The sequence below is a fragment of the Onychostoma macrolepis genome, chromosome 10, assembly GCF_012432095.1.
Source record: "Onychostoma macrolepis isolate SWU-2019 chromosome 10, ASM1243209v1, whole genome shotgun sequence".
Lineage (NCBI taxonomy): Eukaryota > Metazoa > Chordata > Actinopteri > Cypriniformes > Cyprinidae > Onychostoma > Onychostoma macrolepis.
Genome location: NC_081164.1, coordinates 25192628 through 25209602, shown reverse-complemented (window position 1 = coordinate 25209602; position 16975 = coordinate 25192628). Strand labels below are relative to the sequence as shown.

The 16975-nt window shown below is 37.0% G+C and overlaps 2 protein-coding genes and 1 long non-coding RNA gene across 3 annotated transcripts in view; 1 reads left to right on the top strand and 2 right to left on the bottom strand.

Moving 5' to 3' along the window:
- mpzl1l (myelin protein zero-like 1 like) overlaps positions 1–3375 on the bottom strand; it is a 10404-nt gene extending 7029 nt beyond the window's left edge. The window contains exons 1-4 of the mRNA XM_058789876.1: positions 3228–3375; positions 2279–2448; positions 1980–2193; positions 508–637 (exon numbers count right to left, since the gene is read on the bottom strand). Coding sequence (XP_058645859.1) covers positions 508–637; positions 1980–2193; positions 2279–2448; positions 3228–3300 — 587 coding nt within the window. The 5' untranslated portion in view covers positions 3301–3375. The remainder of the gene's footprint in view (positions 1–507; positions 638–1979; positions 2194–2278; positions 2449–3227) is intronic.
- Positions 3376–5162: 1787 nt separating this feature from the next.
- LOC131548495 (uncharacterized) lies at positions 5163–7758 on the bottom strand. The gene is made up of 3 exons (XR_009273167.1): positions 7599–7758; positions 7326–7427; positions 5163–5724 (listed from the first exon to the last, which is right to left on the bottom strand). It is a non-coding gene; the product is annotated as an uncharacterized LOC131548495 (long non-coding RNA).
- Positions 7759–9124: 1366 nt separating this feature from the next.
- Positions 9125–14369, top strand: psmg1 (proteasome (prosome, macropain) assembly chaperone 1). The gene is made up of 7 exons (XM_058789434.1): positions 9125–9360; positions 10667–10755; positions 10951–11108; positions 11931–11993; positions 12075–12273; positions 14047–14168; positions 14240–14369. The coding sequence occupies exons 1-7, from the start codon at positions 9236–9238 to the stop codon at positions 14315–14317; spliced, it is 834 nt and encodes a 277-aa protein (XP_058645417.1). The 5' UTR covers positions 9125–9235; the 3' UTR covers positions 14318–14369.
- The last annotated feature ends 2606 nt before the right edge of the window (positions 14370–16975 follow it).

Genomic DNA, 16975 nt, shown 5'->3' with positions numbered 1-16975 from the left:
TGGGAAAATAAATCAATGCATCGCGAATCAAGAAATGATTCAGCATCGATTCTGAGATTTTTTCCGAATGCATGGCGATTCTTTCTCGAGTTGATTCTGAGCTTAGTTTTGAACAGCAGACGGCGCTGCATGCTTTAGAAACAGCCGTACTCTGCTTGTTTCCAAATCCTGACACACACTTGAACCTAAAATAATCATTCATAAAATATGAAAAGGTTGAAGCGAATTACAAGGGTGTCCACAGTGGGCTGTGTTTACATTAATCTGGCGTCATAAAAGCATTCTGAACCGAGATGAAATTACAGACTCGGCTGAATGCACAAGCGCTCTTCTTCATGAGCACTTCAGTGTGCGGATAAAAACTACAGTAGAGCGCCATCTGCTGTTAAAATCTGAGCTCAGAATCCATTCCAGAGAAAATCGCGATGCGTTCAGAAGATCTCAGAATCGGTCCACGATCGCAGCCCTACTACGTACACACACGGTTTAACAGATACGGACACGTACCCTTCGTATTCGTGACTGGGCTCCTGTCGTCTGATGATTAGGTACGTGACCACAGCGATGATGATGATGCCGATCACGGCTCCGATCACACCGCCCACGATCACCGCCATGCTGGTCTGAGGAAGAGCCTCTGAACACAGAGAAACATGCTCATGTCCTATTCTAACAAACCATACAGTTGTGCTCATAAGTTTACATACCCCTTGATGCGCAAATAAATAAGAGGGATCATGAAAATTGCATGTTATTTTTTATTTAGTACTGTCCTGAATAAGCTATTTCACATAACAGATGTTCACATACACTCCACAAGACAAAATAATAAATGACTTTATAAAAATGAGACCCCATTCAAAAGTTTACATACCCTTGAATCTTAATAATCTATGTGTCGTTTCCTGGATGATCCACGACTCTTTTATATTTTGTGATAGTTGTTCATGAGTCCCTTGTTGCCTTCCTGCTGTTCTTCAGAAAAATCCCCCAGCTCCTGTGCATTCTTTGGTTTTCCAGCATCTTCTGCAGATTTGAACCCTTTCCAAAAGTGACTTTATGATTTTGAAATCCATCTTTTCACACTGAGGACAATTGAGGGACTCGAACACAACTATTACAAAAGGTGGAAACATGTACTGATGCTCAAGAAGGCATATAGAGCTGGGGGGTGAAAACTTTTGAACAGGATGATGATGTGTAAATTCTTCTCATTTTGTTTAACGATCATATTTTTCATTTAGTACTGGACTTCAAAAGCTACATAAATACTTGCATGTTTCCCAGAAGACAAAATAAGTACAATTTACCCTGATCATCCAATTAAAAAAGTTTTCACCCCCCCGTCTCTTAATGCATTGTGGCACCTTCTTGAGCATCAGTACATGTTTTCACCTTTTGTAATAGTTATGCATGAGTCTCTCAATTGCCCTCAGTGTTAAAAGATGGATTTCAAAATCATACAGTCACTGTTGGAAAGGGTACAAATCCGCAGAAGATGCTGGAAAACCAAAGAAAGTGCAGGAGCTGGAGGATTTTTCTGCTCAGGACCAACAAGGGACTCATGAACAACTATCACAAAATATAAAAAGAGTCGTGGATCATCCAGGAAACGACACATAGTATTAAGATTCAAGGGTATGCAAACTTTTGAACGGGGTCATTTTTATAAATTCAGTTATTATTTTGTCTTGTGGAGTATATGTAAACATCTGTTATGTGAAATAGCTTATTCAGGACAGTACTACATAAAAAAATAACATGCAATTTTTATGATCCCTCTTATTTTGTTTAAATTATTAACATTATGCACATTCGGGTATGTAAACTTATGAGCACAACTGTACATTAACGGAAAGCTCAGCTTTCAGATGATGTATAAATCTCAATTTTTTGAAAGTCTCAATTGACCCTTATGACTGGTTTTGTGGCCCAGGGTCACATATAAATCGCAGAATGTTTCAGATGATGACACTCACCTTTCATGACCACCCTGACTTTAATGATGGACACCTGTCCGGAGATGTCTGGAGGATTCTTCACGTCGCAGCTGAATGTCCCGTTGTCCTTGAACTGCATCTGGATCACACGGATCGACACGTCCTTCTTGTTCATGTCTCCGGCCCATTCCACACGAGACTTAAACTGCGGCAGAGAACCTTGAAACGGCTTCCCGCCGGAGTAATAGAAGAACTGCGGAGGAAAAACATACGTGATGATCACATGCTGACTGATATCATACATGAAAATCAGTGCAGTGGAGATGAAGGACTCTTACTGAAGTGGGCTGTCCAGTTTCTCCCTCCGGAAGGAAAGACCACACGACTGACGCTAAACTACTGATCACCTCTCTAGACTTGAAACTACAGGACAGAGTGGCTGTGGTCCCGTTCTCAACTAACACCTCGGTTGGAGTGTACACGTCTATCGCCGACACGCCGAACACACCTGAAACACAGGAATACATCAGTCAGACATCCACATTCATCCAGATACAGAATCACTGAACAGCATTACAGACACAGAAATAACAGACAAAACACTGCAGTGCTTTAATTCTTCTTATATAGCAAGGAACTGAATAATTATCATAGTAAAACAGGCATGATTTCCTCAATCAATACCATAGTATTACTATAGTACACTTTTGGTACTTTAGTTAGTTTTCTCCCTTTAAAAACAGACGCACAGAACACTATATTTAACAGAGCATGATTTATACCGTTTCTTAAAATAAGAAATCAAACATTTAATAATGAATTCAGATGATGATGATTTGAGTCTTTATTGTTCGTCTTTTATGTTTGTTAAAGGATCATTCAGGTTTGATTAAATTAACTATTAAACATTTACAATAACAGGAGCACATAAATAAATGAAAATATAAGCTATAAATATAAATTATTAATTGCTCGGAAGTTGTTTTCGTGAGTAAATATGATTTAACGTAATAAAGAGGGAGGCTAATGTGCTAACAGAACAATACGAGCTAAACTTCCAGACCTGAGAAACACATTAAACACTCGCACACTGTATTTAATTAAATCACCTGCTTCAGAACGTGAAATTAATACAACACGAGAGCTGTTCCTTATAGTTTTGTGTGCTATTAATGTAAAATCACAGATAATAACGTTACCGGAAGCTAGCAGGTTAGCATTGCAGCTCCGCTAACGCTCACAGATCATGAGATCAAAACACCTCAGAGAAATACAAATAAAACTTACTAGCGTAAACAAACACCGCAGAGACACACAATAAAACATAATTGTGTGTGAAAATCGGAAGCCTTATTTCCATCCTTTAGATTTCATAAATATCGTCCGAGTATCGGAGCCTCCGCGTTTGTTTACAGCATCAGACTGAAGGAGTCTCGCGCTGATCTCAGATCAGACTCACCGAAGACAGCGCTAATGAACCGATGAACACACTCTACTGATCTCAGATCAGGCTCACTGATCTCAATTCTAATGTACCGAATACACTTCTGATCTTAGAACAGACTGATCTCAGATCAGACTCACTGCTCAAACTCTACTGATCTCAGGTCAGACTCACTGATCTCAATTCTAATGTACCGAATACACTTCTGATCTTAGAACAGACTGATCTCAGATCAGACTCACTGCTCAAACTCTACTAATCTCAGATCAGACATACTGACATCAGCTTTAATGTACCAATGAACACACTCTACTGATCTCAGATCAGACTCACTGATCTCAATTCTGATGTACCGAATACATTTCTGATCTCAGAACAGACTGATCTCAGATGAGACTCACTGCTCAAACTCTACTGATCTCAGGTCAGACTCACTGTTCTCAATTCTAATGTAACAAATGTAATATACTACTGATCTCAGATCAGACTCCCCGACAACAGCGCTAATGACCCGATCACACTCTACTGATCTCAGATCAGACTCACTGATCTCAATTCTGATGTACCAGAACAGACTGATCTCAGATGAGACGCACTACTCAAACTCTACTGATCTCAAATCAGACTCTCTGATCATAGTTCTAATGTAGCGAATGTAATGTAATGCTGATCTCTTTAGTGTCCTGACCACGTTTTGTTGGTTGAGATCATTTTTTTTACTATCCACCTTTTTAACTTGGTTTAATATTATATTTTTTATATCAGAATATACATTTAGTATATGTTTCATTTGGTGTGTTTTAAGTGATTTTGATTGGACACCAGGTTACCTCCTGAGTCAACCAAGATGACTTCAGTGGTTCATCCAAGACATGCTTTGGAATGGTTAACCAGCTCAACCGAGTTAATCCAAGGTGTTGTATCAGGCTTAACCAGGCTGATGCAGATGCTTGAGCTCCGCTGATCATCAGAAACTTGAACATCGCTGGAGGTTTGATGATCAGATCAGCAGATCAAATGAACAGAAGTGAAAGTGTGTGCGGTTGCGCTGAAGTCTGTTTATAGACTGATCCGGGTTTATTCAGAAGGAAATGTATTAAATAATCATATATTTCACCTGTTTTGAGTGTTTGTTATCTGTCTGGTGTCATCAGAACAGTCACTGTTAGTCATGTTGTCAATATCGGTCATCTGTCAGTATTTTCTGACGTAAACTATGGCTGTGGTTTGGAAGGCTGAACTTTTTCTGCTCTGCATATCAAACTCAAACACTTTACTGTATGTTGGACACTGAATGCAACACATTAGACAGGATTCATATTTATGCTTTTACTGTTTACCTATCAAACTAATTACAGTATAAATGTCATTGTGATACAGAAAAGAAAAAGATGTTTTGGGATATATTTTGAGCAACATGAGAAATTAATAATGCAGGAAACAGCAGGCAAGTGTACATAATGTATATAAAAGCACTGGCAGCTTGTGTTTGAAAATACACTGCAAAAAACTATTCTCTTAGTGTTTTTGTCTTATTTCCTAGTATAAATGTCTAAAATTCAAGATTAATTTACAGTACAAGTAAAATGATTTATTATGTCTTGTTTTCTGTAAAAAAAAAATAAAAAAATTTTTTTTTAGGTTTTCCTTAAAACAAGCAAAAAATATCTACCAATGGGGCAACAAAAATCATCTTGTTTAGCCTTTGAATTAAGATTATTTTTCTTGCCCCATTGGTAGATATTTTTGCTTGTTTTAAGCAAAAACTAACGAAATTTTGATCATTTAAAAAAAAAAAACAAGATGTTAAAATATCTTAAATCATTTTACAATGGATCTTCATTCAAGACTTTTTAGATATTTATACTAGAAAACTAAGAAAATATTTTTTTTTCAGGATAGAAATACTAAAGTCATTTTACTTAACAATAAATTAATCTTGATTCAAGAATTATTAGATATTTATACTAGAAAACAACACAAAAATACTAAGTAAGAGAATAATTTTTTGCAGTGTGAACAACAGTATTTCTGCAGCTCTGACTGAGACAGATTCTCCTCATCATCACAAAAGATATATAACTGTGTTCATAATTACAGTTTCAACTCTGATCTGATCACATCTGCACAGATTCCTGTGAGTCGAATGTCTTTCAGACCGTTTCAGGCCCCGGATCAGACGGCACCACCTTGATTTTAGTGATGGATATCGGTATGGAGATGTCTGGAGGATTCTTCACGTCGCAGCTGAACTGCATCTGGATCACACGGATCCAAGCGTCATTCTTGTTCATGTCTCCGGCCCATTCCACACGACTTCCCACCGGAGTAATAGAAGAACTGCGGAGGAGAAACACTCATTCACCTATTCACATATTCAGATTCACTAAAGAGTCCTTCTGCGTCACCTCAACCAGAGATCCCCAGCTCAAAAACAGAAAGAAATGGATAGATGAAGAAGAAAATCAAAATATTTTCATGAGATTCGGAGGCAAATTACAGGAGGGTATAATGACTTCAGAAAGATGTCATGTTCATCATGCTATTTTCACACAGAGATAGGTAGCTCTGTTAGTAAAATCTGTTTGACTTCTGTGTTGCATTATGTGCCAATGATTACAGTCAAAAAATGGGAAGTTTGCATACCTATTAAGATACCTTTAATATTTCTTGAGTTACAGGCGTGCAAACTTTAGAAAAAAGATTCTTTATGGCACTCAGACAGGTAGGCTATGATTTATTAAATTGTTTTGATAGAACGAAACAAGATACATTTCTAGTTTCAACATTATTTGTTCTTTAGACATTCCTCTTTAAATACAACAAAAATCAGCTGAATGCAAACTGACCCACATTTGGTTTTTGACCAACGAAAATGTCTACAGTTTTACGATTTACCCATGGAGCTGTATTTAGAGCCCAATAATTTTGGAAATGAACCATATAGGACATTAAAAATTACAAAATAGTGGATTACTCAGTAAACATAAATCCATGACATTTCATATTTGGGCTTTCTTTGGAAAAAGTATTAACAAAATCCAAAATTTATTTAATCTTGGCTGATTTGACACAGAATGACTCTAAAGCACAACATGCTGACAACACACTAAACCAGGAGTACTCAGCCACATTTACAGCACATTTTTTGTCTTGTTTGCAAAATTAAATTAAATAAAATTAGCTGAACATTAATAAGTACATGATTAAATAAACAAAAGAAAATAAAAAAAATTGTAAAACACTTTAAACACTTGCACGCTGTATTTATTTAAATCACATGCTTAAGACCATAAAATTAAGCCTAATACAGTAACAGCACAAGAGCTGTCCTTATAGTTTCAGTTCATGTGCTATTAATATAAAATCACCAGATAATTTATAACGTTAACTGAAGCTACAGGCCTCCCAGATAGCACACGTACGTCTGCAAGATGTCTGTTAAAGATCTCTTGATCTGGAAAGCATCTGCTGTCTATAAACGTCTGACAGACGTCTTTCAGATGTCAGTTTTACATACATTATAAATGATAAACATCTTAAAGACATCTAATAGACGTCTATTTGACATCTAAAAGGAAACGTCCTATAGACGTATTGCAGATGAGCAAACACCCTAAAAAATACGTCTTGCAGATGTAAATGCAGATGTCAAATAGACGTCTCCGAGATGTACGTGTGCTATCAGGACTAAATAAACCATGGTTTTACTACCAATAAAACAAAAAAAACTTTTTTTAAGCATGGTAACCACGGTTTTGCTACATTAACCATAGTTTAACCATGGTATTTGCAGTAAAACTGGTTATACAAATGATAATCAATACGCGAAAAACCATAGTTACTACACTTTTACTGTAATTAAAACCATGGCTAATTTTAGTAGCATGCAGCTCACAGATGTGATCAAAACACCTCAGAGAAATAATAATAAAACTTACCAGCATATACAAACACAGCAGAGACACAGAATTGTGTGTGAAAACCGGAAGCTTTATCCTTTAGATTTAGTTCTCAGATCAGACTCGGCATCTCGAATGTAACTGAAAAAAGCTGGCAAATGTTAGATATTAAGGCTCTCTGCTCTTTATTCTGGTGTGCTGCTCTCCTCCCCTCTATTTCTCGATATGTTTAGGGGTCTCTGTGGTGTTAAAAATAGGCTAAAACAGAAGTTGAGGTCCATAAAGGCAAGTACTGTATATATCGCTGCAGACCTGCTCGGAACGGTCATCTGGATCCAGAGGTGTAGCAGGAAGAAAAACCCTTTGTCTGCCAAATGCATTGCTTAGGCGGGATTCGAACTCGGGTCGATCGCTAGAAAACATCACGCCAAGCGCTTTACTCAATGCCACTAAACTTGTAGAATTCGCGTCTTTAGTAATGTTGTCTAGGATACTGGTGGGCGGAGCTATAATGTAAAAAGCAGAACTCAGAACAGATTTGAGTCTTTATTGTTCGTCTCTTTCAGACATTACATTCCTTTAAATGACCTGCTTCAGAACATTAATACAGAGCCGTTCTTTAGGCTCAGTTCATGTAAAATATTAAATATTTGAGGTGTTTGATTTCACAGATGAGATGAAATATACAAATAAAACGTATATAAAAAATATAGGAAATATCTGAGTTACTTTTTCAAATAAGTAACACCAGTTACTTTGTTTCTCATGTATTGACTGACAGCTCTTGTGTTGCCATGTTGAGAGAAATCAAGAGTAAGTGCAGAGAGTTGTGTGTGAACATGATCTTACTGTAGATCTAGACTAAATATCAACATGTATTTACTCATCTCACCTGCACAAAAACACATTCAGTATTCCTCAAAAAATAAAAACAGTCAAATGCAAACTTAGAATATTATACAAACCTGCAATAATTAAATATGTTAAACAAGACAAATATAATTTATGTATTTAATCCCATTTGTCTTTGTGACCTATGATCCAATTCAACCATACTAATAAGCAAAAATGACACATTTGTGATTCATTTTAGTTATTGCTGAATAGTGTTAAACTTTCTTCTCCTGCGTCATATTCTTCATGAGATTAGTTTGAGCTGCACCCTCTACTGTACAGACGTGATTTTACATTTACTTCAGCCTGAGGTGCATTCATTTTACTTTTGGTGTGAAAGGGCTTTTACATTTGTAAAAGAATAACTTTTTATATTAAAAACAAACAAGCAAGCCCTGCCCAGATTTAAAAAGTAACTCAAAAGTAAAGTAACACATTTCTTTTCATAAAAAGTAACTAAGTACCGTAATTAGTTACTTTTTAATCAAATTTTTGCATAGTAATATTAACAATGCCTTGGAAAAATAAGTTTGTCTTAAAAAACTCCTGAAACATTGCTGTCTCATATTTTAGAGCAGTCTGCAATTTATTTAAAAAAAAAAACAATTAAATATGTATGTGTGGGTGGGTGTGTTTGTGAAAATATTTGATGTTACTCTGTTTGTAATCGTTAACATTTTCAGAAGTAACTGTAATTTAATTACACATTTGTTCTTCAGTAACTGTCACAGTTACATTTATTTTGTCATTAAATTACGTAATTTCGTTATATGTAACTAGTTTCTCATCAGTACTGATTATTATTTTTTTTCGAATTGTGATTCAACACTCACAAATTTTACTCAAAATAATTATTTCTTTCTTTCTTTCTTTCTTTCTCTCACACATATTTTCACACGGCACAAATGTGACTAAAACTCTAAACAAAATAAAAGTCCTCTGCTGTAAAGCTGCAGCCAGTACTTCCGGTGTGTGTCGGGCTAATAGCGGAGCAGCGATCATTACACAGCACCTTTGAGTTGCATTGAGTGATTTAATCTCACAAATCGTCTAATATGGCCACATTTTTCGGTGAAGTTTTATCGGTGTACTCGAGAGCTGTTGAAGAAGATGAGTATGATGATATGACGAATGAAAACGAGGAAGATGAGCAGATCCGCCGCGAAATAGAGGAGAAGAGGTGAAATCATGTATCATATTTATTCATAATGTAATGAACAGAGTCAGTCAGTAACATTTGCGATAAAGTCTTCATCGGTTTTATTTGAGACTGAATAATCGCACGGTACTTTCGCTTTCAGTTCAGCTGCATGTGTTTCTGATGTTGTGTATTGATCACGTGATTCTGATCATCTATAGCGCTTATTAGTCCGATATAATACATATAAAGTTGGATATAAGTTGGAAATGACATTGGTTGGACAGTATAAAATTGGTTATAGTGTATATAAGTTGGGTATTTTTACCAGTCAAAAGTTTTTGAACAGTAAGATTTGTAATGTTTTTAAAGCAGTCTCTTCTGCTCACCAAGCCTGCATTTATTTGATGCATAAAACAGTAAAATTCTGAAATATTTTTACTATTTAAAATAACTGCTTTCTATTTGATTATATTTAAACTGTAATTTATTTCTGTGATGCGCAGCTGTATTTTCAGCATCATTACTCCAGTCTTCAGTGTCACATGATCCTTCAGAAATCATAATAATATGCTGATTTGCTGCTCAAAAACATTTATTATTATTATTATGTTAAAAACAGTTGAGTAGAAGGTTTCTTCGATGAATAGAAAGTTTAGAAGAACATCATTTATCTGAAATAGAAGTATTTTGTAACATTATAAATGTCTTCATCATCACTTTTGATCAATTTAAAGCATCCTTGCTAAATAAAAGTATTAATTTCTATAACCCCCCCCCCAATAAAAATAAAATAAAATAAAAAATTATACTCACTCCAAGCTTTTGAATGGTATGGTATAGTTTATTATATTACAAAAGCTTTTTATTTCAGATAAATGCTGATCTTTGGATCTTTCTGTTCGTCAGAGAATCCTGAAAAATAATTTACTCAACTGTTTTAAATATTGATAATAATAATCAGAGATGTTTCTTGAGCAGCAGATCAGCATATCAGAATGATTTCTGAAGGATCATGTGACACTGAAGACTGCAGTAATGTTGCTGAAAATTCAGCTTTGATCACAGAAATAAATTACATTTGAAAATATATTCAACTAGAAAGCATTTATTTTAAATAATAAAAATATTTTACAATATTACTGCTTTTGCTGTATTTTGGATCAAATAAATGCAGGCTTGGTGAGCAGAAGAGAGTTCCTTAATAAAACATTAAAAATCTTATTTATCCCAAACTTCTGTAGGGTAGTGTGTGTGTGTATATACCGTTAATATATATAAGTTGGATGAAGTGTATATATAAAGTAGGATTATAGTAGTGTCTGATCAGATCTTTGTTTTCTCTCAGGTCTGTCGACGTTCATTGGCTCTCGCAGACAGACGGCGGATCTGTGCCGTGTTCGGATCTGATCATCGCTGTGGGTCTGAATGCCACCGGTGAGCCGTCAGACTCAAGTCACCATTATTTATATAGCGCTTCTTACAGTGCAGATTGTGTCAAAGCAGCTTTACAGTATTAAACAGGGAAATAGTGTGTCGTTCTCCTCTGGCCAGACCAAACCAGCAGTTTAATTCTAGACTGCAGCAGAGTCAGATTGACCTGGTCTGAGCCGCCGCTCTGGTGTGTTTCAGGGTTCATCTCGGCGTATGTGCTGAGCTCCGGCGACTGGACGGCGGTCGCGTGGGTCTCGCTGTGGAACGAGCGGAGCCACGGATCGGGACGACCGGACACGGCCCCGGGCCCTGGAGAGCCGTCCTGCGTCCTGTACCAGCAGAAGCACAGCCCGTCGGTGAGGAACAGCGTTCCATAACTAAAGCCCTATTCTAGGGCTGTCAAAAAAATATTTGTCGAATTAAAATGAAAAATTCATATTTAAATATAAAAATGTTGCATTTGAATTTTATATGTGCATCAGGCAGCCTTATATGTAGCACATGAGGTGCAATGACGATGTAAGTGTCGTTGCATTAGAATGCTTTTTTTTTTTTTTTTTGTCTATCCAGTTAAAGCCACTAGATGCTGCGCTTCTGTGCTGTTCATTCAAAATATTGCGGAAAAACAGAACATCAATGCAGAGATCTTGTTTACGTCAAAACTGAAATCAAGCTGTTCACACAGAACGAATATTTATTACATTTTCTAGAGGGACGTCTAGCACCGTTGCGTCTCGCACAAGAGAGCCGCATGTTTAGAAAGCCATGTAAAATTAATGTAAGTTCAACTTTTAAAAAACACGTCTCGATACTTTATGGCGGTTTTTCCCCATCCCACTGCATCTCATGTTTTGGCCAACGTTAATTACCGCAAAAAAATAACAATAATAAAATCAAGAGCCAGATCACTTAAAAGGTGATTTTCTCAATATTTCGATTTTTTTTGCACCCTCAGATTCCAGATTTTCAAATAGTTGTATCTCAGCCAAATATTATCCTATCCTAACAAACCATACATCAATGGAAACTTATTTATAGTGATGTATAATTTCAAATTTAAAAAAACTGACTTTTGTGGTCCAGGGTCACATATTGGCTCAAAAACTGAGGTGTGTGAGCTCGGATCAGCTCTAGAAAGAAAGCTGAGCTGATAGATTGAGTGTGTTGTATGCGTGCAGGTGCTGATATGCCAGTGCTCCTGTTACGTGGCTGAAGATCAGCAGTTCCAGTGGACAGAGAAGGTGAAGCACTAACACAGAGAGAGCGATTAGTCGTCTGAGCGTGATGGATCGGTGGCTCATGCGTGTGCTGTTCGTCTGCAGGTGTTAGGCTGCGTTCAGACGAGGGATCTGACAGTGACCGTTCTCTCTGACTGCAGTATAGCCGAATATAAGACATCAGACTACCCGAGTGAGAGCAGTGTACCCTTCCTGCGCTCTCTGAGGACCAGCACACACACGGGCCCCGTCGCGAGTCCGGCCCTCGAGCAGCCCAACATCAGCACCGGACTGGCTGCGGCAGGTACTGATGATCACTCACACACTACAGATCACTTATATACAGCATCAAATAACAATCAATCAAAGTTCGAATACAGAGATGGAACATCAAGGGACATTGAAAGCGATGGAGAAGTAAAAACGGCGAAGGCACGTTCACCCCTTTTCTTTAATTTAACTCTAGGAACCGTGAGCGATCTAAGACTATTAGATCTAAGAGCTCGAGAGGGATTATGTAAGGAAAGCAGTTCAGATAAATATGAAGGAGATAAGTTGTTTAAAGACTTAAAGACAAAAACAAGGATTTTAAATTCCACTCTAAAACGCACAGGCAGCCAATGCAGCGAAGCTAAAACAGGAGTAATATGGGTAAATTTATGGGTAAAAAAAGGCTTGGGATGAAACAAAGTGATTACTGAAATATTTTAAGGGAATGACACTAGGGGGACCAAAAAGTATATTTTCAGTTTTCTTTTCATTGAGGTTGAGAAAATTTGATGACATCCAGATTTTGATATCCTTCATACAAGCCAACAAAGTGTCATAGGTGTTACTTTCAGAGCGTTTAAGTGGCAAATAAATCTGGGTATCATCAGTATAACAGTGAAACGAGACACCATGCTTCCTGAAGATAGAGCCCAAAGGGAGCATGTACAGGGAAAAAAGTATTGGTGCAAGTACCGATCCCTGTGGGACCCCCCCATGGGAGGTTAGCAGCTGGTGACACGTGTGTGCCTAGTCGAACTGAGAGCCTCCAGTCATTTAAAAAGGAACTAAACCAACTTAAAACGGTTCCCTTCAAGCCCATATAGGACTCGAGTCGTGCAATGAGAATATTATGCTCTATCATATCAAATGCAGCAGTAAGATCTAAAAGCACCAATACAATACTACCACTCTGGTCAGTTACCATATAGATATCATTTAACACCTTTAATACAGCCGACTCTACTATGAAAAGTTGTGAATCCTGACTGAAATGGTTCATAGATGGAGTTTTTTAACAACAAAGAGTTTAATTGAAGTTGAACGACTTTTTCGAGAATCTTAGAAAGAAAAGACAAATTAGAAATAGGCCTATAATTAGCAGAATCAGCAGGGTCAAGATTTGGCTTCTTGAGAGATGGAACTACCAGTGCATGTTTGAGATCAACTGGTATGGTCCCCAAAATACGGGAAGGAATGATATCAAATGAGCAAACAGTAGGTTTTAGTTGAGCAATAATTTCTTGTAGAGCAGTATGTTATAACAGACTGTGGTCTCTGATCGGCAATCTTTTTGAGAAAAAAACTAAGAAAATTGTCCGATGTTAAGGAAGAGGATACTGTATGACAATTTGCATGAGGATTGAGAACCGAGTCAATAATAGACCTTTACTGCATTATAATAAAGCAATAAGCCCCAAGAAGCTGCAGTTTACAGTGAATTTATAACAGCTAAGGGGCATTTATAACAGCTAAAACCTCCTTAGCTGTTATCAATTTACTGTAAACTACGGCTTCACAGGGATTATTGCTTTTATAAAACAGTTATTATTCCATATACATAGTGTAGTGAATTTTGCTTTCGCCAACCTAGGGGCAAAATAGTGTAGTGATGGGTACTCACGTCACAGATGGATCACGTGTCACTTAAGGTGTGGTTATGAGTACATCACTTAAGAAAGATTGGTGGGAGATCTTACTTGTAGAGCCTTTACTGCATTATCAACATAAGGAAGACAAAAGATAGACAAGAGTAATCAACAGCTACTAAATGAATACCATAAATGTGTATTTGTGTGTGTGTGTGCAGTGCTCAGTCACTGTCAGGTTCAGCGGATCGCAGCTGTTCTCTATCAGTGCTACAGTGATGTTCTGCAGCCGGACTCTCTCAGCATGCAGACGTACAGAGCGGCTGTGAGCGCAGTGCTGAAGGTGAGTGTGAGCTTCTCTGAGCTTCACTGCTTCACGTCTCACAGGACTCAGGCTCTGTCTCTTGATTCCAGCTGGATCCGAGTCCCAGCGCAGACGTGCTGCAGAAGATCACGCGAGTCAGCGAGCTTCAGAGCAACCTCTACACGTGAAGAAAGCACTGTACACTGGTTTGCATTTTTGCATTAAAGATGTGTTGTTTTATATTGGTGTGATGTGAATGTCTTTATTTAGTTTAAGTGAATCTAGTTTGGACACGAGGTGGCACCACAACCATCAATTTCAAGAAGCAGCAACTGTAGGTCAAGTTCTGCTGAAATAAAACTGAAACTGATATATTCTTGGCTATTTTATTATTAAAATATTTAAATCACTGTATTTTGCCATTTCTTATTACATAATTTATTATAGGAATATTTGTTATCATTTTTAAAAATCATTTTAATTTTATATATATATAAAAAAAAAAAATCTCAAACGAAAATAAAGAGAGATACTTTCCTTTTTATTACAAAATTGCATCATTTCTTATAGGAGTGTTTTATAATTTTTTAAAACAAAACGATCATTTTCTATTGAAAAATTGGACTGGATTGTAGTTCAGAAAATACTACATTTTAATAAAAGCAATGAAACCTCAACAAAAGTCATTTAAATACAAATATTTGAAATGTTGTTATTAACATTTAAATCATTTTGTTACAGTTTTTGGTGCCATTTCTTATTTCATAATTTATTATAGGGAAAATTTACTATAATTTTGATAAAATTATAAGTTTAAATTAAATTAAGGCCTGGGTTATATTATATTTACCACTCTAATAAACATGCAACAAAACATTTGAAGAAAAGCAGGGACCGCTCAATAAAAGTTGTTTAAATATGTCATGCACAATTCCATCATTCAAAACTTTTCCTGGTTAGGTTTGCTCATTCAGAGATGCTTCATAACGCTGGTGTGAATCAGTGTGAATGTATTTGATCTGATAATCTTCCCGCCCGAGGCCTCGTGTTCTCCTTCATCTGTCTGCTGAATGAGTGTGTGTTTCACAGCTCAGTATTCAGTGCCATGTTTCACAACAATGGTGCAAGTGTGAAGACGTTCAGCGGGAGCGGTGAGAATCTCACAGTGTGTCCCTGTCAAAGATCTCAGGTCTTCCCACGCCCTGCCGCTCTGCTAATCAAGCGCCTCCAACAAACAAACACACTCACTCACACACTCACTCACACACACTCACACACACACACACACACACTCGTGTGCTAATTCTAGTCTGCGTGTGTCAGCTAGTTCTGAACCGAAAGAGGAATTCCAGAGTTCCACAACCATCAGCATGAACTAGCGCTTGATATGAGACGCACCCTTACACACACACACACACACACAGATGAATGTGTGAATGTGTCTGATCATGCTCTGCTCAGATCCTCTTCTGTATCTGTGTAATAAACATGTTCACATGTTCTACACAATGACATAGTTTACAGGTTTCATAACTAGACCATGTTAGAAAAGCCCATGGAGTTTTACAGTCACACTCGCTTACGTGGCTGGAAATCTCTTGAGTTCAGTTCTTACTTTAATGCTGGTTTTGTTATTTTATATCATTTTATCATCTTAAGGTCCAGGTCCATGTTCTGGGAGGTTGCTAGGGTGCTCTGGGTTGTTGTTAGGTGGTTGCTAGGGTGTTCTGGTTGGTTACTAGGGTGTTGTGAGTGGTAGCTAAGCTGTTAGATGTTAGAGCATTCTGGGTGTTTATTAGACTATTGCTAGGGCATTGTGGGTCGTTGCTAAGGTTTCTGGGTTGTTGTTAGGTGGTTGCTAGGGTGCTCTGGGTGGTTGCTAAGGTTTCTGGCTTGTTGTTAGTTGGTTGCTGGGTGTTCTGGGTGGTTGTTAGGTGGTTACTAAGGTGTTGTTAGTAGTTGCTAATTTGTTAGATGCAGTGCCCCCCTGTCAACAAGCTTTTGATAATGTAAACGTTCTTTGCTCTATTTTGTACAATGAAAGATTTATGCTAATTAGTAACTTACAATGTTTTTATTAAATTCACATTCAGTTGTATTAAAATAGATTTTATGGTATGACACCCACATCTGGTACTTAAGTAAAAAGACAGGCTTTTATGCATAGTTAATAGATTACAGTATTAGGCTATTCTTTGCCTAAGGTGCAAAATGCATTTACTTACACATATTTGAGAATCGAGATATTTCATAATATATTTTGGGATATATCGAATAAAAAAAATTATAAAACCCCTGCTGAAAAACAAAACAAAACAATAGACACCATTACAAAATTAGTAATGGTTTGACTGGTTATAATGGGACTTGTATTGGTTTTACTGGAAACTGTAATGGACCCTGTGGGTATCTACTGGTAAGTGGTGGCTTGTTAAAACCAATAAATCCTAATGGAATATGTCCCAAAACACACTACAGAAAACCATTTTTTAATGGTTAAAAGTTGATGGTTTGTAATGATATTTGTAGTGGAAACCATTAAAATTTTCTGATGGTTTTATTTATTTATTTTCAGTATGGACATAAGCCAGTTATACAGTGGTATTGTGGCTGCTGTGTGTCACATGACAAGCATGATAGACCCCCCACTCGTGCCCCCTCAAAAGTAAGGAGTGCATGATGCCCCTGACACTACAATACAAAATTATTTGTCAAATAAATGAAACATGATGAAACATTCATTTTAGTTGAAATTTTTATAGATTGCTTCTAGAGATTGCAGTGATGCATGACATGGTGAAAAATGACTGCATGAATAATACTAGTAGGTTAAGATGAATTTTCAA